The sequence below is a fragment of the Sycon ciliatum genome, chromosome 9, assembly GCF_964019385.1.
Source record: "Sycon ciliatum chromosome 9, ocSycCili1.1, whole genome shotgun sequence".
Taxonomy (NCBI): domain Eukaryota; kingdom Metazoa; phylum Porifera; class Calcarea; order Leucosolenida; family Sycettidae; genus Sycon; species Sycon ciliatum.
This window is the reverse complement of record NC_088651.1, coordinates 12,433,337-12,455,538: the sequence shown is the minus strand read 5'-3', so window position 1 is coordinate 12,455,538 and position 22,202 is coordinate 12,433,337. Positions and strand designations below refer to the sequence as shown.

Here is a 22,202-nt window from a genome sequence, read left to right as displayed (position 1 = left end):
TTTTTTAACGTGATTTTTTTGGACTTTTTTGGACTTGGGGCAAAATTCTGCACACTTTCGCGTGTTTCCATAATACGACAAGTTGCGCACGGTCTGCTCACATTCAAATACAGTGCTGCCAACAAATGACAGCATGCAACAAAAAAATCTTTCCTTGCAAGGGCACATTTTCGGCCATAACTCTTGAACGGCTGGTCAGATAGGGACACAATTTTCAGAGAATTTGCAGCTATTCATGCTCTTTCAACTGACGTAGCACTCAATATGAATTTACAAATTCGATTTTTCAGCGAATTTTCGGGTAGTCTGCCACCCTGCTCTAGCCATTTGCCAATGCATGCACGGCTGAACGTCTACATTGTACCAGCAAGCTGCAAACACTTCTCTCCCTACCTGTGACACTGTGACATAGTGGACATTGTGCGTGTGTTATTGCATTCCTATCTGAACTGTTCTGGGTGCAGAGATTTACCCACTAAGCCCTAGAGAAAAATATGAATAAATACTATACTACTACTACTACTACTACATTACGAAGAACGAAGTGCTCTGGATGGCAGTCGTGAGTCAGTCAAGTGTCAAGTAAAGTCGGCGGAATAGCGCGAGCTCCGGTGTGGGGAGCAAACCCTTTTCTTACTACTACTACATCATGTATTACTAAACTTGGTATGCGGGTGTGACGTGCTGCTGCTCATCAGATTCTGTCCATGCGACGCTCGTGTTTTTAGTTTTGTTATTTTGTCTTCTTTTTTGAATTCGTAAACCAAACAGACTAAACTATCCAGTGATCAGGTACTGGTGTGGTGGGGCGAGGTTTTGTTGGTGATGCTGCTGTCAGTGGTGGCGGCGTGCATGTGCTCGTGCTTGCGGGCGATGGCCCGCGTTTTCTCCCGTGCCGCAAGTTTGTCTTGCGTTTGTGTTTTGCATTTGGACTTCCTGCCAGGCTTGGAAGACTTGCATTTCAAACAGTTTGTCCCACTGTGTGGCTCCCAGTCTTTGAGCGGTGTACATCCACCTCTGGAGCTCCAGAGAATGTTGGGCCCCTGGCAGTAGCAGTGCATTCCATGGCCAATTTGCAAGTGTGGCAAAAAAGTTCAGGGTGTATTTGGTTTCATCCACATTGAGATGAAACACTGCCAAAATGGATTCAGTATGATCTGCCACACGATACTTCGTCCGTCCACTCCTTGACGCGAATTTCTCCCCTCCAATACGACAACACGACGAGAGGAAGCTAACATGAGCCTCCATTTCTGAACAAAATAACGTCTCTAACATGGCCACGAAAAGCTACAGTGATGCACGTCAAGCTTAGGAATACACGAAATCGAAAGGCTAGGACATCGAGGTACTGAGTATACTAGAAAATTGTCTGCGAGGCGGAGAAAATTCGCTGACGAGGTTGGCGAGCCCTTGAAATCGAGCGACGATCCAAAAATAATTGCACCCACGTCGAGAAAGAAACCATGCGTAGCGCGTGGGTGACCCAAGAAGATCGCTCGAGCGGCGGCACAGTCAGTCGAAGGCAAGGCCAGTCCAAGCTCTAAACTCTATCGAATGACCTGGCAAACACCCGTGGTTTCGGTTGACCTTGCCCGTTTGAGATGGAAGTCGAGCGAAATTGCAAACATACGACTAGGCCAGGTCGCGTAAAAAATGAAAAAGATTAAAATTTGGCCGCCATATTGAATGAACGCGCGTCGCATGCATGTGACAGCCGTATGGTGTGGCGTTCATGCGTGTCGCTCGCCTCCGATGTGGAAAGCGTGTGGCGGCGTTATGATGACGCTTGCTTGTAGCTCAACGTGGGTGGCATGCATCGTTGCATGTCTTGCTAGAGTTTGCTCTGCTATATATTTTCAATCCGTTCTCTGCGACGATCATTCTTGCTTGCTCGTACTCGTAGTGTTTTAGTATAATTTCGATCCGTTCTGTGTGTGGATCACTCTCTTGTCAGATCATTTATGCACTGTCACAAGCAAACTTTTTACAATTGGTGCCACAAGTGTCAGTGCAGTGTTCAGGTGTCACGTGAGTACTCTATACCGGTACACCATGCACGGTGTAGACTGTAGACATACGTAGACCACATGCACTCAATGCGAAGGCGCTAGCGCTACGCGGGTCATTACATGTCAGAGTAGCACTAGCGCGCCATCAGTGTCAGAGCATGTAGCTGATCAAGACAACAGAATTCTGCAAATATCGAGGAGCTCGCGTAAAGATTGGCAATCTCGGCATGGATGATATCATCCATGCCGAGATTGCCAATCTTTACGCGATAATATTATTATTATTATAACCATGATAGCGGAGGATTAGCAAGACGAAATTCGCATTCGCGTTCGCTCTCCGAAGAAAGTCGAACTCAGTGACGGAATTCGCGTTATGAGAAGGATTAGCAAACAGAATTCGCACATGCATGACGTTCACACGACGTACATTGTGTACAGACAGTAGACATGTTTTAATTGTTTACTGCATGCTTATGGCATGCTGCTGGCTACAGTCAAGTGCGCTGTACATCACGGTATCCATGTCGGTCACCATGGTCACACGCCTTACTGCATGCTCACATGGTACTCTAATCTCTATGCGTCGTGGCATTCTATGTGTCATACAACGACGTACGTGTCATGCTAAAGTAAGTTTGGGCGTTCACATGCGCGTGTCGCTCGCCTCCGATGTGGAAAGCGTGTGGCGGCGTTACCATGGTTACGATGACGCTTGCTTGTAGCTCAACGTGGGTGGCATGCATCGTTGCATGTCTTGCTAGAGTTTGCTCTGCTATATTTTCAATCCGTTCTGTGCGACGATCATTCTTGCTTGCTGGTAGGGTCCAGCGGATAATGCTCCGAAAATGTTCGTATAATGCTAACCATAATGCTCCAAAAACTGCCTTATAATGCTGATTATAATGCTTCAGCAAGGGATATAATGCTCTTGGTTTGGGACAAAAATGGAAGAAAGTCTGCACATTGTCAAACTTCCAGGAAATTATGCATATCGTCGATGTGCATCTGAAGTTGCCACCTTATCTCTCACAAGCTCCACCACTTCTTAGCACTATAAGACATGATCGCTTCTCCATTGATTGCTCTCCATTCCAACTTTGATGCAGGGTTGTGGCAGAATAGTCAGTGTATCATATCTTTCCCTAATTATCTATGTAGTGAGAGATGAAACCATTATTGCAGGTAGTCATTCATTGTTGGGATGAAGTTAATCTTGGCAAATAGTATTCCTGCCTGCAGACAAGCTGTCACTGCATCCACGCTGTGAATAATGCCTTCATCTGAAACACCAGACTTGAGGCCAGCTCCTGAGATCCGGTCTCAGATGGAGAGCCCTCCCATTTGCGGAAATTCTGAAAACACGTAGTCAGAAGTTATTTTGCCACTCTACATCCTTTGCTTGTGCTCTCATCTTCTCCTTGAGATGGTGTGTAGACGTATGGCTTGCCACAATACTCTTCCTTTCTAATAGCATTTGACTGTAGGCCTGGCATTACTACCGTCCACAACTAACTGTACGTGCTTCATCAGGAAAGTAAGACAGGCGCTGCTGAGCAATCGACTTGGTACTGAGTCCATGAGAGTTCTTTTCGAGCCTCCTGAGCTGGCCTCAGCAAAGGCAGTTCTTTTGGAACGACCTCTTTCTGTTTATAGCCGCTCCTTCATCCTGGTCCAAACTTAGCAATGCATCAGTGTCTACTCCAGTATCGCTAGAGATGCTATCGCCAGAGCCTCTGGCACAACTAGAAAACTCTTCTTCGTCTGTTTGATATGCACTTCGCGTATGTCTCCTCCATAGCTCTCCACTATTCTAAAAGTAAAAGAAACCTCTTAAATAATTTCTCCGGATTTGTGTCACTTGAACTGCCTCGGTCTCGGTTGGGCATGCTTCACAAATGGCTTGTATACATTTACCTGACCACATCGCTACAATCTTAACGTTTTTATGTAGCAATAGTTGGTTGGTTGGTTGGTATATTTTATTTTACTTCGCCAGAATGAACAGGCATTGCTGCCTTCTTGCCTGGACAAGTGGATTGTCCAAGCTCTCACAAAAAGACGAAGAATAGTAATGTAGCGTTAGTGCTAAAGATGTTACGTGTCTACACAATCACAAAGTCATGCGCCGGTACAATGCATAGTGCTCAAATGCCCCGAATGGGAGGAGCGTAGTACGCAAGAGGTACACAAAAGGAGTAAAATAGGGCTGTTTCGTTGTTACTCAGAGTTTCATGGCAAAAACCAATCATCAGACAACATCTCATGATCATGATTGTAGCCGATTGTTGCCAAAAACATGGGATTTCCCGATATTATCCACTATGAAACTCGTTATGCCGCTCAAACCTCACATAATGCTCGTTTTGTTCCTTTCTTATGCTCCATAATGCTCTGATGCTCGGATAGTCGTATAATGCCGAATATAATGCCGGCAATATCCGCTGGACCCTACTTGCTTGTACTAAGTTGTAGTGTTTTAGTTTTATATTTCGATCCGTCCTGTGTGTGGATCACTCTCTTGTCAGATCTCGCCTACAATGTAGCGCCTATCGCTCGGCCTCGGGCGCCCGCCGCCCGCGGCCGCACGCATCGCGCACGACGCGCATGCACTAGTACAATAGTACTACAATGTAGTAGACTAGTACTAGTAGTACATGTACTGCTAGTGCGCAGTCGAGTCGTTGCTTCAAGCTACAATAATTTTTTTTGTAGAGCTGTCACCTGATCATGATGCAGTGCATTTTATTAGAGAGGTTTTGCAGAGCGAACGTTCGCAATGATTTTCGCGTTCCGGGTTGCGAAAACTATTGCGAACGTTCGCGCGAAATTTGTGTTTTGCATGTTTTTCGCTCCCAGGAATTTTCGCGTGCACTCGCTTGTTTGAGAAGTGGTCTTCATCCGATTATTTTGTTGTTGCGAGTGACGGCACCCTGAGACATGGCCTGAGACGAGAGCTCTTTGACTACCTTGTCCATGTCCGGAGACTCACAGACAAACGGGTTGGCTTGTGCCGTAATCTGGCGCATCAACACCTGAAATTCAAAAAGGCATCGCGCGTTGATGTAACCGACTCTGAGCAGTGAGAAGACGAGCAGGCAGGAGATCGGGGATGGTTCCGGAGATGAAGCAACACGGGCTGCAACAAGTATAGGAAAGCTAGCACCCGCCGCCAAGCCATGAGTAGAGATCAAGCACAAACATGAGGATTGAGGGTGGCTCACCGCGCACGAACAGTCTACAAAGAGCGAACATTACTGCGAACGTTTGCATGTTTCTCGCTCCAAGAAAATTTCGTGTGCACTCGCTTGTTTTTGAGAAGTGTTCTCCATCCGATTATTTGTTTGTTGCGAGTGGCGGCACGCGCACCAGGTACCCTGAGTCACGGCCTGAGACGAGAGCTCTTTGACTACGTTGTCCATGGCCGGAGACCCACAGACAAACGGGCCGGGTTGGCTTGTGCCGTAACCTTGCGCATCAACACTTGAGATTCAAAAAGGCATCGTTGATGTAACCGATTCTGAGCAGTGAGAAGACGAGCAAGCAGGAGATCGGAGATGGTTCTGGAGATGAAACAACACGGGCTGCCAAAAGTATCGGAAAGCTAGCACTCGCGGACCAAGCCAAGAGTAGAGATCCAGCACAAACATGAAGATTGAGGGTCGCTCACCGACCCCGTGCACCAGGCTGACCAGCGGTCCACAAAGAGCGAAAATAATTACTGCGAAAGTTTGTTTCGCGTTTCCTGCAACTTTCGCGTTCAAAACTGCGAACGTTCGCACGAAGTTTCGCTTTTCGTGACGTCAAACGAAAATTCGCGCGAACGTTCGCTCTGCAAAACCTCTCTAGTATGCACTGTCACCAGGTCACGACTCACAAGCAAACTTTTTACCACAACTTAGAACTAACTTGCACAAGTGTCAGTGCAGTGTCCAGGTGTCACGTGAGTACTCTACCGGTACATGCATGCACCATGCATGGTGTAGACCTACGTAGACCATTATCATCAGGCACATGCACACAATGGCCAATGCGAGGGCGCGGATCATGTCAGAGTAGCACTATACTAGCGCATCAGTGTCAGAGCATGCAGCTGATCAAGACAAGAGAACAGAACTCTGCAAATATCGAGGAGCTCGCGTAAAGCAATCCGAGATTGCAATTCTTTTCGCGATAATATTATTATCGTTATTGTCTCTCTGCCATAGTATCATTAGGATACGCATATCTACATTTGTAGCTGGTATTAGTGGAAGTTTGTTTGCAGTTGATAGCCTGCGCGCGGATATATTAGTCCACATCAGCCAGGCTGGAAACGCTATTTCGCAACTTCAACTTCGCTAGAAACAGAGAACGAAACAGTCGTGCTACATAGGGTTCGGGCATTGTTGGAGCAGTGTGGGCCGGCCAGGCATCGCTAGTAGCTGGTGTTGGTCAAGACCGGTAGCGCGGTCCGTGCACGCTGCGCTGGCATAGCAAGTCACCACCATGTCGAGGCCGGCCTGGAAACCGGGCTCGTTACAGGACGAAGGCGGCCGTAAGTCGGAATAGCACACTGTGCATGCGTGTCGTAAATCGAATCAGCTGATCGCCGTTGCAGCGGCAACTAGCTAGGTGATGCTGTGCATGATGACTAGTGATAGCGGTGTGACTGGCGTTACCGTACTCCTTTAATCTAAGTCGACGTAGTAGCACACCGATACTGTACGGAATGTACAAGTATTCGAATCGTAACACATGAGTCGTGGTTGTGTGAACATGCACAATCCAGCCGCCATTGCTGTCATGGTTTCGTTTGGCAAATTTTGCAAAAAATTGTCAACACTGTGCACCAAATAATTCGACCTGAAATCTACTGGCTTGGACCCAGCTGAGTGTGAATACCTTACGTGTGGACAAATGCTTGCAGCATTGTCCCTGGTCCGCGTTTTCTCCCGCTATCGCATGCAGACAATTTTATTTTCTGGTTGCGGACAAGTGGAATGTACCGTAAAGTACCGTTGATCCGCCCCCTCTCTAATTCCCGCCCCCTGTCGATTTTCTCCTTGTGAAGCGACTTCGGCGCATACAACGAAATACGATGTTGAACCGGCGCATGCACTGCTGTACACAATACTTGCCAATCCAGGATCAAAATGTGCACAATCCAGCACATCGAGTCTGATCCTCTACGTTGTTGTACATCGTACTGCACTTGACAGCCTTGATCTAATTCCCGCCCCCTGCCGAAAACCCAGCTGGGAAGCGACATGGCGTGGGGGGGGGGGGGGGGGGGGGGGCGGATCAACGGTACTTTACGGTACTTGCGCACGGATGCCGTCAAGCCGCATCTAGTCCTCAATTTGTATCACAGACCAAATCTTTCTTAGGGTTCCCTGTAGAAATGCTGGGCCTGTTGAGAGTTCTGTAGTTTAACAATACAACGTACAACTGATAACCCGTGCACAGAAGATTGAATGCCGCTGCATGGCATGATTTACGGTGCTAACGGTAGGTGTGGCTATATGTCACCACTCACAATACCATGTAGTGGGTAAATACAGTCGGACCTCGATTATCCAATCCTCTTTAATCCGGAAGAAAATCGCTGGGTACCGATTAACGGCATATGTCATGCATACATACAGTATGTGTGTTCGATTATCCGGTTCCCTCACCTATCCAGATATTTTTTTGTGGAAAACGGATGTGTGCGGTTAAGCGAGGTCTGCCTGTAGTACACTGAACAGCGAGTGTACGTGTGTATGTAGGTTCTGCGGCTGTGAGAGTTCAGCCTGTGTGTATGTAGGTTCTGCGGCTGTGAGAGTTCAGCCTGTGTGTATGTAGGTTCTGCGGCTGTGAGAGTTCAGGCTGTGTACATGTAGGTTCTGCGGCTGTGAGAGTTCAGCCTGTGTGTATGTAGGTTCTGCGGCTGTGAGAGCTCAGCCTGTGTGTATGTAGGTTCTGCGGCTGTGAGAGTTCAGCCTGTGTGTATGTAGGTTCTGCGGCTGTGAGAGTTCAGCCTGTGTGTATGTAGGTTCTGCGGCTGTGAGAGCTCAGGCTGTGTGTATGCAGGTTCTGCGGCTGTGAGAGCTCAGGCTGTGTGGATGTAGGTTCTGCGGCTGTGAGAGTTCAGCCTGTGTGCATGTAGTTTCTGCGGCTGTGAGAGCTCAGCCTGTGTGTATGTAGGTTCTGCGGCTGTGAGAGCTCAGCCTGGGTGTATGTAGGTTCTGCGGCTGTGAGAGCTCAGCCTGTGTGCATGTAGGTTCTGCGGCTGTGAGAGCTCAGCCTGTGTGCATGTAGGTTCTGCGGCTGTGAGAGCTCAGCCTGTGTGCATGTAGGTTCTGCGGCTGTGAGAGCTCAGCCTGTGTGCATGTAGGTTCTGCGGCTGTGAGAGCTCAGCCTGTGTGCATGGTCAGAAGCGCTACATGTACGCGTTCCGCATCATCCACCGTAAATTGTAAACTTTTGCGCTGGTGTTGGTTTGCAATTTGCGAGCACAGACCAATTTGCAACTGGAAATGTTTGCCGATTGGAATAATTTTGTTTAATTACTCAATCTGCGGATAGAAATATTTCGTCCTTTGTGGACTCATCAGCGCAGCACAGAGAAAATGAGGCCGAACCTGATAGCAATGAAAAATAAATTTTCCAAAGCCAGATTTAAACCAGACCCGAACCTACCTTGCCAGAGTGCTCAAACTGACAAGTCAGTGGCCTCTGCATAAAGCAAACACCATATGAGAGTGCTCAACTAATACAGTTCTACACTTTGTGCAGGCTTTTAAGGTGTATTGTTGTCCCTGAAACGATCATCGTTCGTTTCGTACTCGGACCTCCTCCCTCTGAAACGAACGTAGCTTGCTGTGCTGGACGACGAAATCGCATGCATGTATATGTACGTATGTTCGTATTGTACAGTGTCGGTCGACTTGCAATTTTGGCCCGCCCCCGGGTTTCATTGACCCGCCCCGGGTTTCATTGCCCGCCCCCGGGTTTCATTGCCCGCCCCCGGGTTTCATTGCCCGCCCCCGGGTTTCATTGACCTGCACTGTACATCCAGACAGTGTGACTCCGATTCAAAAGTCCAGGGTTCGCGCTCACCCTTCATCCTAGCTCGATTATGTCAGACGCTTGACGTATCCGGAGGTGTACCATTAATAAAAATACACAAATATTTACAGACGTGCTGCCAATAGAAGCAGAGACCATCACTGCACTCCAGGCCGGCCATGTGCTTCATGTGTGTTCATTTGTTTCGCCGCTTGTTTGCAGGACATTTCCCGCAGCGCCGAAGCCGAGGAGGTGGAGAACGACAGCAGCCATACATATCTGGTTCCTATAGCGACGGCGAGGCTGACGAGCGGACGCATCTGCTTCCGCGCCATGGCAGTCAGAGTAGTCGTCATGGCGCGTCCACTCACAGCTTGACCACTATCAACGTGGGTGAGTAGTCTTTATGTGTACCGAAGTGTGTGTGTGTGTGTGTGTGTGTGTGTGTGTGTGTGTGTGAGTGCGTGCGCGCGCGCGTGCATGCGTGTGTGCCAGTACGTGATGCATGGGGAGTGCCAGCCAAACTAGCTATCTCACCAAGGCAGCTGCTTGTAACCAACACGGCTTACGGTATACCATGATCACATTGTGGAGGAGGAAACCTACTCTGAGCAAACAAATTGTTGTTACATAAGGTGGGCACTTGTGTTGTGGAGAATTTAATTATTGTGGAGAACAAAATTCGATGTCGGAGATGCCTTGTCATCTGGGGATTTATAAATTTCTACAGTACAGTGCAAATCCGTTGATTCCCAAGCTTCAGAGAGTGCTCAATGCCAGAGGCAGAGCTTAGTACATCGCAGACTCAGCGCACAACGTTCGGATGACTATAGCTCGGAGTTGCAGGCCAGTTATCGGATGATTGCCTAGCGGCATGAAACTCAGAGTTACAACCAAACTGAACGTCCTCCGCTGAGTCTACTACGTACAGGAAAGCCTGTCAAGGGGACCACTTGGATAGGGCGACTACCTGCCCTAGAAGACCACTGAAGCCAGGATCAAGGGCTGCTAATTCCAATCAAATGACCCTGGATAAGGAGACCACCTGGTAACCTGGTAACATAGACCACCTGGTAACATAATTATACCACCTGGTAACATGGACCACCTGGTAACAGAAACCACCTGGTAACATGGACCACCTGGTAACAGAAACCACCTGGTAACAGAGACCACCTGGATAAGGAGACCACCTGTTAACCTGGTAACATAGACCACGTTTTGAAGGTACCTTGAGTGGTCGTTTTAGACAAATATCACTGTTACTTCTACATTGTGTTGAGGTTTTGACATGGTGGTTTAAGGTCCTCAGGCTGCATATTATGTGCTCTATGTCCAGTGGACAGAGCCAGTGTGCTGTGTGAGTATCGTGTGGAGGGTTTACTGCACAAACGACGCTTGATGCATTGATAGTTCACACATGACCTGGGCTGTCTCTTCTCTTTCTGTCAACAGAGGAAAGATTCAATTCTCCGCTACGCCCGGCAGCACAATCTTCTTATCAATCCAGCGCGTCGATGAATTCCAGCTACATGACCACACCGCGTGGCGGCGAGCAAACAGCTCACAGCTCCAACGCAAGCACCTCTGCCATGGCCGGTAGCATTGGTAACGGAAGCTTACGTACGATCCCCTATCCGGACATGTCGTCGTCGGCAATGCCGCTACCAGCACAAGACACTGCGGCAATGCTGCCACCGACACGATTGACTCGCGGCGTGAGCCTGAGCGGACACGGCCTGGTCGAGTCGTCGTTCCAGACCGTCAGCCAAGGTGTAAGTACTTGACTGTGTTAACTTGTTGCTTCTGCTGCTGCTAAAGCCTCTTGTACCGGCAAGAAGAAATAGATTGAGTGCTCTAATTTCAGTTGCCTGATGATCGTAGTAATACGTGAAACTCTCGAGTTGCGACGCAGCTTCCAATCTCTCTTGTGTACAGTAATCGATAGTGATAAAAACAAACCAACACAAAGGAAAGAGCAAGAAAGAGCTGCTGCTGTGGCCGCTGCTGCAGCCTGATTGAATGCAGCTTGTTTCACTAGTGCCTCTGCTGTTGCTATCACCAGCATCGCTGCTGCTGATATTTGTTGTGGTGGTGGTGCCGGTGGGAGTGTTTGTGGTGCTTGTGGTGGTGGTGTTTGTGGTGGTGCTGATGGTGGTGACTCTGTGACGCTATTTGCAGATTCGGCGCTAACGTTCCCAGTTTCCTCTGCGCCGCGCCGCAGTATGCCCAAACATCAGTGCACTGCACTACATTCATCACACGCATTCCGCGTGAAGTTAGCACTCGCTACGGCGCGCACCAGCACTGCCCTGTTTCCAGTTGCTTTTCACGCCCGCTCGCCATATACACGCGAGTGTACTTGCATACGTGAAGCCGCTTGAGAAATAGCGCTGCAGTGCTGAACCTCGCGCCTTGCTGGCAGTTGAATTAGCGCAAGGCGTGCACTGCGGTATGTTTGTAAAAATCAGCGCTATGTATGTATCAAGCCTCACGCTGGCATGCAGGGTAACTTTGTGCTTAGTTGGGACCTGCACCATTCTGCGTCCTTGCTTTCGGTCAGAACAGGAGATGGTTTGTTTGTTCGTGACTCCTTGGAGAGTATTTTATCGTTCTTTGTGACTCTTTGTTGCAACTCCATGGCATCTTGTGAAAGTTTTCTAAGCCGTTCACGTCCTATCTGTGGGCCTCCCTGTGTGTGTTCAATTGGCAAATTTGCTCCTAGTCTCGAAGTTCGAATTATTTGTAACACGACCGATTCCAGAACTGGTTAAAGTCCAGTAGTACTAGTGTTATTTGTATCGTGCAGTGCTAGAGAAAGACAGGACACCGAATTGTTCGGCTCGTGACATCTATAATCTACCCGCGGCCAGGCCCGAAGAGTGAAATACTGCATCGTCAGTCCTCGCAGTGTCCGCACTAAGGCTAGGACCTGCTGTCGATTCCACCCCTTTGACTCCGGCGCAGTTAAGCCAGCAACTGCTGTTGTGGTGAAGATGAGTTCTGAAGTGCTGCTTTGGGAGACTGACGAGGAAGCGGATGCATCCGAGTCAGTGGCAGCGGGTCAGTCTGATTCCAAAGAGGACACCGGCGAGGCGAAGGAGAGCAGTTCCGAAACGAAGGAAGCCACGAATGATCCGGTAGAAGGTACCTCTGCAAGAAGTGATGCGCCTGAGCCAACGGCATGTAGCTCCGATACCAATGCAGACACATGTCAAGAACAACAGCAGCAGGAGCAGCAACAACAGCAGCACCAGCAGCAGCAGCAGGAGCAGCAGCAACAGCAGCAACAGCAGGACGTGCATGAGCCAGAGCCAGAGGCAGAGGAAAGCACGTCCAAACTGAGGCAGTGCAGCCCTGCACCAGAAGTCCGATCAGATAATCGCAATGTGCATGTCGTGAGGGGAGACACGGCCACGTCCAGAGTGAATCCGTTTGTTTCCTTTGCTGGCTGGCCCCCTTATCCCTCTGAAAACTCGCCCTGCACCATACCACACTCATCTCCGTCCACCTTGGAATTGTTGCCCCTAGATCTGACCCCCACGCCACACGACCCGACTGTACACATGGCTTCCAGTGTAGATCTGCCTGTAGACAACTCGAGTGTAAACATGGCTGCCAGCGCAGATGTGGCTACAGACAACTCGAGTGCACACCTGGCCAACGTAGATTTGCCTGTAGATGTACACATGGGCGACTCGAGTGCATACTTTGGCGATGTGTCTGCGTCATCGAGTGACGTGGTTGGCTTGGTGGAAAGCATACCGGAGCGTCGTCAACACGGAGTGAGTGCTCTCGGCTATCCCCGGGGGCGGTGTTGAATATGTACAGGGGCGTGACACACCGCACGACCAGTATGACCATGTTCATACCGCCTTTTGTCCAGGATGGTCTGCCCAGAGCGCTTGTGGAGCACTGAAACGTGCTCTGTTAGCCGAATATTCCGGTCCCCCCCCCCCCCCCCAAGGGGGAGGGACACCCCTGCTGTATCACTCCTCACTGCCCTGTGACACCCCTGATGTACATTCATACTCTCTCACCTTGTTGATGCGGCGTAGTCCGGGGACCCGGCACTGCCCTGCCTGGGACTTTGTATGGTTCTTTAGTTGAGGGAGTTGAAAAAGGGTAAAACATCTGGAGGAAAAATGACTGCCACCGCCTGGACTCGAACCAGGGACCTTCGCTTGATGTCCGTGACTTTGAAATTTCCACGACTTTAAATTGTCCGTGACTGAATTGTCCACGGCTTTGAAATGTCCACGATTCTGATTGGCATACGGTTTGATAGGGAAAGGCGAGAGATACATGACATTGTACTGGTGGTACAGGATAAAATCATAATTTCCACAACACTGAAAGCCAGACTGCAGGCACAGATTCGCCAAAGTCACAACACACTCTTCACAGTGAAAAACGAAGAGTATTATTTCCAGTAACCCCCCCCCCCCCCCAAAGATACCTGGTAGACAAAAGTGCCAGTCATTCTGGTGTTCGGATAACCGCTGAGGTGTGAGTCACACTGCTTGCCATGTACTGCCTGATCACATAAGTTCACATATGAATGAACTCATTTGCATGTTGTGTTTTGTGTGTGTCCAGACATATCAGAGAGGCAACCAAGACTATTACATAGGTCGAGGTGGTGCCAGAGTTCGGGTGAGCATTTTGATGTCTGCCTGTCTGTCTGTCTGTCTGTCTGTCTGTCTGTTTGTCTGTCTAAAGAAGATTAGGATGTGTCTAAATGCTTATCTATCAGTATTCATCAGTGTCAAGTTTTGCTCCTGTTTGCATGTGTGTGTGTGTGTGTGTGTGTGTGTGTGTGTGTGTGTGTGTGTGTGTGTGTGCACGCACGCTTGTGTGTGTGTGTGTGTGTGTGTGTGTGTGTGTGTGTGTGTGTGTGTGTGTGTGTTTAGATTCAAGCACAGGAGGCTAATAGCTTTCATCGCTTACTATCCAAGTTTGAGGTAAGTTCTTTGCACAATGCACTGATCCTGTACTACCCAAGTACATAATTTATACCACCGCACTAGGCAATATTGTAAAACTGTGATTTGTGATTCTATAATCTTCGGCCAGTGTGGTTGAAACTGTATTGACTTTGCCTTGTGTGCGAGGCATGTGGAAGTTGCCATATTGGGGTGGGAGCCCGCTCCTGCCGGACAAACTGCGATGTGTACTAGCTTAGACTGCAACCGTTTCCACATTCCATAGCTTACGCACTCACAGGTACGCGACCAGTTCTTTCAACAGAACGTAATATCTCCTGTTTAGTACATTGGCTTTTGGTATGTTTGTATGTTTGTATGAATCTCTCAGCACGGTAGCATAAATTTAGGTTATTTTGGTTTCCATCGTGGCGTGTGTGTTTGTGTGTGTGCGTGTGCGTGTGAGTGTGTTTATGTGTGTGTATGTGCGTGAGTGTTTTGATGTGCTCTTGTGTTGTTGTTGTTGTCGTTGTCGTTGTCGTTGTCGTTGTTGTTGTTGTTGCTGCACAACACACAGAGTTTGGACTATGACGTTCCGGAGAATGAGCCGTACCTGCAACGCGAGCAGGATCTGTCACATCTCGTGAGTGTGTGTGTGTGTGTTGCAATTGTTGCATGTCTGCCAACTTCACTTTAACATAATGTATGTGGTGCTCCCCCCCCCCCCCCCCCCACACACACACACATACCCACATACCCACCGCCTGGTGAAGTTTTGGCTGCCCCCTTAAAAACAAGTGTCACTGTACAATGAATGCGTGTTTGGACTCGCCAAACATCGATCTCTGTGCAGGAGGTGATGTGTGCATGCAGGCACTAAAGAGTAGACTTCTGCATTGTGCCGGTTCATTGGTACAGTTGGGTAAAACTGTATCCATACCACCCTCATGAATACAGGTGCAGCAAATTAATGGGTTGTTCTGTCCTGGACCTCTTGCTGGTGGGTCTGATCTACTCCCCTCCCTCCGCTTTAGGAGCTACAGCTGCACCTTGATCCTATGAGTGTGGTGGCATTCCTACGCATGTGGAAAGCTCGATCTGACCGAGTCTCTCGCGAACCGTAAACTTGATTTAAGTAAAACTGGCACTAGCTGTACGTAACTGTTCTGTACCAGTTTGCGTGTGCAGTGATAACGATCTGTGGTACAAGTTCAATGCACAGACTAACGCAGCTGCTCCTGTTTATAGTTGGTGTATATTGGGCTTCAACCTGCCTGCTGGCAGCCGAACGGAATCGGGTAGGTGATGGTAATGTGTGAACAATGCTTTCCATCGCTCAGAGTGTTAGTCAGCTGTTTACCCATTTGATGGTCAATGGCAAATTGTCTGTTGGCTGCTGTCTGTCTGAAGTGGACAGTGAAAGTCTTTTAATTTTGATGTTTGTGTGTGCGTGCATGGGCAAAATACGTGCGCGCGTGTGTGTGTGTGTGTGTTGTGTGTGTGTGTGTGTGTGTGTGTGTGTGTATGTGTATGTGCATTTTGCAGCGGCGAACCAAGGTCTATCTGCTGAGATGGGTGGTGATGTGCTTGGTCGGCCTAATCACAGCTCTGATCGCCATTTCCATTGACGTCTGCATCGACCACCTGTCTTCGGTCAAGTTCAAATACGTACTGCAATGTATCCTTTCACCTGCGCCGGTGTTGTGGGGTGTGTGCTTCTGCATCAGTGTGCTGTGTGCATGTGTTTGTATGAGCATTTGTCTGTCCTAACCTAAATCCTTGGTACTTCACCAAGTAAATGTCCTATCGCAATCCCCAATAGACTAGGATACCCTGTAAGGAGACCGTAAGTCTATGGGGACTGCCCTATAGATACAGAATAAATCTGTCATGAGCTGCTGCATCGTCGCGGATGGAAGCATCGCAGGGGGATAGTTACGTGATGACAGTATCATTTGAGGTGTTTTGTTAGGCTGGCATGACAAGTACTGGTCGACCTGATCTTGCAAACGTTGTAGGGCGATGTCATTCACTCCATGGGAAGTACTAGAACGAGCCACAGTATCCCCGCACACAAAACACCGCGGGAAGATTATGCATAGTTGCACTCAGCATATATACATTGGTGATTTACAGTGCTGCTCAAGGACACGCAGTCGCGGGAGTCAACTTCTTTTGTATTATTATTTCACCGTCCAATGGCAGAAGCCAATGCAAAGGAGGGGGCGTTAGCCAGCCATGGCAAGAGAAGAAAAAATGAAGGAAATTTTGCGCCTTGCACCATTTCGCAGCCCAGTGTTCCCAGCTCTAGGGCTGCGCAACGTCCGGCGCTCTCTTGAGTGACTCGACTGGATTTCATTGAGCAACACTGTAGACGCTTTGCTCTGATGCATTTGAAGTTCTTGTAAGTTCTTGTAAGTCAGTCCACATTGTGGATACAGGCACTGTTGTAGTTATTCCTTGACTCTAGCACTCTTGACGGCGTGTCGTCAGCTCTGGACCATTGTGTGCGCAATGACTGTCTGCACCACACCCTGCTGGTGGACCTGGGATTCAATCTGGCCTTCGTCAGCATTGCCACATGCCTGGTTGTGTACTTTGAGGTAAGGTGTTCTTCTTGCGTGGTTCATAGCTGCACTGAATATGATGAATGTGAAGCTCAGTTCTGGCTGCAAGAGCTGTGGGGTCTGGCAACCTCTTCTTTATGAGATTGTTGCTTTTCTCCCCTTCCTACCCACATTAATTTTATCTCGTGTCTCAAGCGAGGATGTTAGTGTTTTTAGTCTTCATTTGCTTCGAAAGCGAAACGAGAACCGGAGCACCATTGCTTGGTGGCACCATGAAAATGAAGCCCCGCCCCCTCCTTCCCCCCCCCCCTCCTTCCTCTCTCTCTCTCACTGGCATGTACATGTACATAACATGACCGCAAGGACCCTGGTATGAGTTTTAATTTTACTCTGTAGTTTGATCCCCCCCCCCCCCCTCGCACACACACACGTAACAAGCTACGCGTACACAAACCCTTATATTTTCTTTCTCCTGCTCTCGATCCTTCTATCTGTTCATATGCAGCCTGTCGCTGCAGGCAGCGGTATACCTGAAATCAAATGCTTCTTGAATGGTGTCAAGATACCGCACGTTGTTCGGTTTAAGGTGAGTTTCCTAGAGACGTGGAGCAGGTACTCTGGCTCACGCACATATGACCTTCGAGTTGCTGTCTGATGATCGGTTAAAACGGTTACACTCAGAGTTACAGCAGAAACGCTTTTGATTCCTCTCAAGTGGGTGTATGAACTTCGAAGTGTGTTTATTGTCAGAGCTGGCCGATGATTAGGTCGTGCTAAATCTTGAATGCTCATCCTGAGCGTGTGTGTGTGTGTGTGTGTGTGTGTGTGTGTGTGTGTGTGTGCCGTCTCCTCAGTGGACATTAGTTGACATGCTGGATCCACCACTATCCGTTCTAAGCTAAACATTGCATGTGTTACTGATGTCATTGCAGATATCTGTACTTTAAAGGTGGCAACTCAGTGTTATGTCACAGTTTTTCCACTAAGCAGTTCGATCAGCGCATGTCAAATAAACCTCCAGATGCACGGGCATCTCAAAGACTCCTCTGTTCTATCATTGCTTGTGTGCGTGTGTGTGTGTGTGTGTGTGTGTGTGTGTGTGTGTGTTTGTGTGCTGTGTGGGTGTGTGTGCTGTGTACTCACACAGACACTGTTCTGCAAAGCCGTTGGGATTGTGTTCTCCGTTGCTGGAGGGATGCCAGTTGGAAAGGTAAGAATTAGAAAGAGTGTGTGGGTGTGAGGGAGAGAGAGAAAAAAGAAAATATCCTGACTACATTTGAACTTTTCCACAGAAAGGTGTTAACCTTCTCGCCTGTTTTGGATGCCCGGCAATTGGTACCGTATTTCCCCGATTGTAAGTCGCACCTTTTTGCACTAAACTTACAATCGAGTGTGACTTCTTACTTATGTGAATACATTGAGACGATTTTGTTCGGACGTGAGAATGGCCTGCGACTTGTAATCAAGTACGACTTATAATCGGGAAAATACGGTATGTGCTATGAAACTCAGAGCAGCAGCAGCTGAAGAACATTCTGACATTGCTGTAAGTAGTGGCGAGGGAAATGATGTTACGAGCAACATGCCAGCCACCACGATATCGGGAGTATAGCTGCCGATAATGGGAGTGCAGATAACCGCTGACGCAAGAAGAGCCGTCATCTGCTCACTACCAGGGACTGGCTGATCTGACAATGCAGCCGTCCATGCCACTGTCGGATTCATTGGTGTGTCAGAGGAAAAGGGGAGTTCTCGGCATACACTCGTACAACTGCCCACTGAGGCAGCACCGTTCAAAGAAACGAGGAAGTGGGCACGTGGAGCTTTGTGTTCTGCTCAGCAGAGAAAACTGATCATGCATGCTGTGGAAGTGCCCTATTGGGAAAAACTAAAATGGACCGAGCTGATGGCGAGCAAAGGGAATTGGAAAAAGAGGGATTTCCCTGAAACAAACTTTCGAAATTTGGCGTTTCTTTGGTGCGAGGTGCTAGATCCTAATTCTTTGTGTGTGTGTTTGTGTGTGTGCGTGTGTGTGTGTGTGTGTGTGTGCGTGCGTGCATACATGTTCCGAACACAGGAAGGTCCCATGATCCACTCTGGTGCTGTGGTGGCAGCTGGAATATCTCAAGGACGCTCGGAGTTTGTCAAGATGGACTTCAACGTTAGTGATGACGTTTTTGAGCTCTTAGTACTTTGAACTCGGCCAACAGTGCTGCGCTGCGCGGCGAACTGCGATGTACGTTAACAGCACCGCTCCTCTTCATCACATGTCCACCTCGATGTCGGAAAACTGCGCCGTATTTCCAGGCAGATTGATATCTGGACCAGGAGGTGTGACTGGGGTTAGAGCTGCATCCCCATGTTAACCACTGAGCTATTGTATGGTGTAGCTATCATCCAAGCAGAAACCGTTCAACATTTTCTTCAGACTTCGAAACTCACTTGTTTTCTTTTATGTTGTGATTCTTCCCTGGTTATGCATAGCTCTTTCAGCAGTTTCGGCTGGATCACGAGAAACGTGACTTTGTGTCCGGTGGGGCTGCGGCCGGGGTGGCCGCTGCATTCGGTGCTCCTGTCGGTAAGCCACTGCAGATGCGTGCGCGTGTGTGTGTGTGTGTGTGTGTGTGTGTGTGTGTGTATGTGTACTTGTGTGTGTATGTGTACTTGTGTGTGTACGTGTGTACGTGTGTATGCATGCGCGTGTGTGTGTGTGTGTGTGCAGGGGGAGTCATTCATCCATGTATACAACATTGATGAACACCTGTGTGTGTCTGTGTGCATATACATCATGGTGCACATCCTAGCTGGTATAAATATACCATCACTGCCATCGCCCCCACCGCCACTGCATTGTGCTTTTGTCCAGCCCATCTTGCACACTCTCTGACCATGGGGTAGCGATAGCGTACCAATGATGCTTCTCGATATTTCGACCATCCAGCGACGGCCATTGTTGTCTAAAATGTCAATCTTCCTCCTTTGCTCTTTCTCCTTGCCGTGTGCTGTGTGCACAGGCGGTGTTCTGTTCTCCCTGGAGGAAGGCGCTAGTTTCTGGAACCAGTCGTTGACTTGGCGCATGGTAAGCACTGCCATTATAGCCCACTGCTGCGTGATAGAATTCATGACCCTTCAACCCGATGATAGCGAACATTACGCTATGGCAGATCATGTCATAGCGGGGAAACTGTGTCCAGAAGTTATGCGGTTTCGGCAGGGACATTTGCATGTTGTACGTTATAGTGAGGTTCTTGCTATAGCGAGGGTCGTTATAGTGAGGTTTCTGTTATCGCGGAGTTTTTTTGTTATAGTGAGGTTTTTGTTATAGCGAGGTTTTGTTATAGTGAGGTTTTTGTTATAGCGAGGTTTTTGTTCTAGCGAGGTGTGACCAGTATTGTGTATTTTGTGTTGTGGTTCTGTTCAGTTCTTTGCGTCGATGACGGCAGTGTTCACTCTCAATATCATCTTGTCGGCGTATCACGGCCATGTCGGCGATCTGTCCTACAACGGTCTGCTGGACTTTGGAACGTTTGCCGTGAGTTCACGTGACCCAACCAGTGACTTAACCCCCCCCCCCCCCCTTTATGGGTCTTACTCAGTGTATGACTCACTGATGTTCAGGTAGAGTAAAACCTGTGACTAACAACCACCCCTTGGGGCCAGAGAAAGCGGTGTTTAGTGGCAGGTGGTCCTTAGTTAGAGGTTTCCACCGCACGACCATATTATGAATGTGAGACCGTCCGTGCCTGGCAAAGTGGTCTGTAGTACCAGGCTGGTGTCGTTAGTCACGGTGCTCTTTAGTACAGGCTTTAAATTGTACATGCTGTAGCCACACTTGCATGTCCCCGCTACCCCGGTACCCCGGTATGACTGTACGTGTACTTGTAAGTGGCTGGTTGGAGATCCTAGAGAGGACACTGCATGTGAAGAGCCGAGATGCAAAACCCACCGATAAGCGCCAGATTTGAGAAAATCTGATTTTCAGCTCGGTGTAATCAAAAGGCCGAGAGGCACCACCAGGCAAATGTTCACCTTCAAAATCCGACTAGAACCATTTCAAAACTGGAACCCAGATTTGGGTTTAGATACCAACACAGGGGCGTCGGAAGGTATTTTAGTGTGGTACGATCAGCCATCTGAAGTACAATTTACTCGTGGGGGAGGGGTGGCCGAGCCGAAAATTTGGGAAATTTAGAGCCCAAATCAGTGCATTTTTAATTTTTTATTGAATCACGGGGCTACTTGGGGCAAATAGTGATACGGTCAATACCGTAGTGACCGCACTGTGTGCGACGCCCCTGCCAACCGCACATACATAAGATGAATCCATTTTTGGCCATTATCCGAAAAGTGACAAAATAGATTTAGCGGGGTTTGCATTCTAGCTCTGTGTATATCTCGAGGCCAAATCGGCCAAAACATAACGGAAAGCGAAGTCGTTCAGAAGAAGAGACCAGCTTGCAGGGAATATGCTATCCGTGCCAACGTCATCTCTCCTCGCTGTGCAACATATTGAACGGTTTTCACATCTTTCCCTTCGCTTGAGGAAACCCCTTTAGGTTTGCCTGACAGGTACCAACAGCAATACACGTGTGTGCGTCTCTCAGCTCCTTGTACAAATTTAGAGAAGTATAAAAAACTGTCCATGTATGGCCTATATCCCTGCTGCATATACGGTGCGATCAAACTAACGACAATGTTGTGAGCCAAGCCATGCTCTGGAGTCGTGTTGAGCACACCCAGTATACATGCGGACATCGGCCAAGAAACTTCGAACAGAATCACACACAGCAAGTATCTTGAATCCAGACTTTCCCGGCTTGTTCTTTCTATACTGCTTGTACGGAAAGCCCGCCTGGCTTTTCACCGTCGGCTCGTCAGTAGAGATATGCTGGTACGGTTCCCACAGCCCTCGGCACTTCTCCAGCGTATTATGGTCATTCGGTTTATATACTGCTTGTACGGAAAGCCTGCCTTGCTTTTCACCATTGGCTCGTCAGGAGAGATATGCTGGTACGGCTGCCACAGCCCTCAGCACTCCTCCAGCATATTATGGTCATTCGGTTTATATACTGCTTGTACGGAAAGCCTGCCTTGCTTTTCACCATCGGCTCGTCAAGAGAGATATGCTGGTACAGCTGCCACAGCCCTCAGCACTTCCCCAGCATATTATGGTCATTCGGTAGTCATACTGTACGTAGCTTGTTGGCTGCCGCTGGATCTTCCCTTGCTTCCGTCGACAACGTTCAGAAATGCCAGAAGAGCTTTGTACCGGCGGAAAGCTAACCAGCACTGATTTCGCTTTCAGCAAAGACACCTCCAAGTGCTTCCTCGTCTGACAAATTTCTTGCCACTGCGCTTGTCCCTGTTTGCTTGACTTCCTCGTTCAAAACTGAACTATTTTCGCTAGGGCTGAAACGATCGTAGTATTTCCTTAGCGGCTTTGCTGATATCATAACGATCGGCTTATCGGCTTGGCGACATAATTTCTCTCCATATAGCACACTCGACAAAATCATGGCACGGGATCATTTTTCTTTTCTTTTTGAAATTGGATTAACAATTTTACTATGGATTGCGTGAATATGATTTCTGCAAGTGATAGCTCCAGTGAGTACTCTGTACATGTATACATCTGGGTGTATGGCACTGTGTGCTTAGATTTTTGT

General features: G+C 48.6%; 1 protein-coding gene across 2 annotated transcripts in view; it reads left to right on the top strand.

Annotated features, from left to right (window-relative positions):
- The first annotated feature begins 6,141 nt into the window (after positions 1-6,141).
- The window catches only part of LOC135824866 (H(+)/Cl(-) exchange transporter 7-like), a 37,039-nt gene continuing 20,978 nt past the window's right edge, over positions 6,142-22,202 (top strand). The window contains exons 1-14 of one of the 2 annotated variants that reach the window (XM_065337593.1): positions 6,142-6,549; positions 9,267-9,437; positions 10,500-10,819; positions 13,644-13,700; positions 13,958-14,008; positions 14,547-14,612; positions 15,515-15,647; positions 16,463-16,572; positions 17,042-17,122; positions 17,684-17,746; positions 18,614-18,697; positions 19,021-19,114; positions 19,551-19,615; positions 19,958-20,068. In XM_065337593.1, coding sequence (XP_065193665.1) covers positions 6,501-6,549; positions 9,267-9,437; positions 10,500-10,819; positions 13,644-13,700; positions 13,958-14,008; positions 14,547-14,612; positions 15,515-15,647; positions 16,463-16,572; positions 17,042-17,122; positions 17,684-17,746; positions 18,614-18,697; positions 19,021-19,114; positions 19,551-19,615; positions 19,958-20,068 — 1,455 coding nt within the window. In that variant the 5' untranslated portion in view covers positions 6,142-6,500. Of the gene's footprint in view, positions 6,550-9,266; positions 9,438-10,499; positions 10,820-11,562; positions 12,830-13,643; positions 13,701-13,957; positions 14,009-14,546; positions 14,613-15,514; positions 15,648-16,462; positions 16,573-17,041; positions 17,123-17,683; positions 17,747-18,613; positions 18,698-19,020; positions 19,115-19,550; positions 19,616-19,957; positions 20,069-22,202 lie in introns of those variants that run through there. The other variant, XM_065337592.1, reaches the window with a different exon arrangement.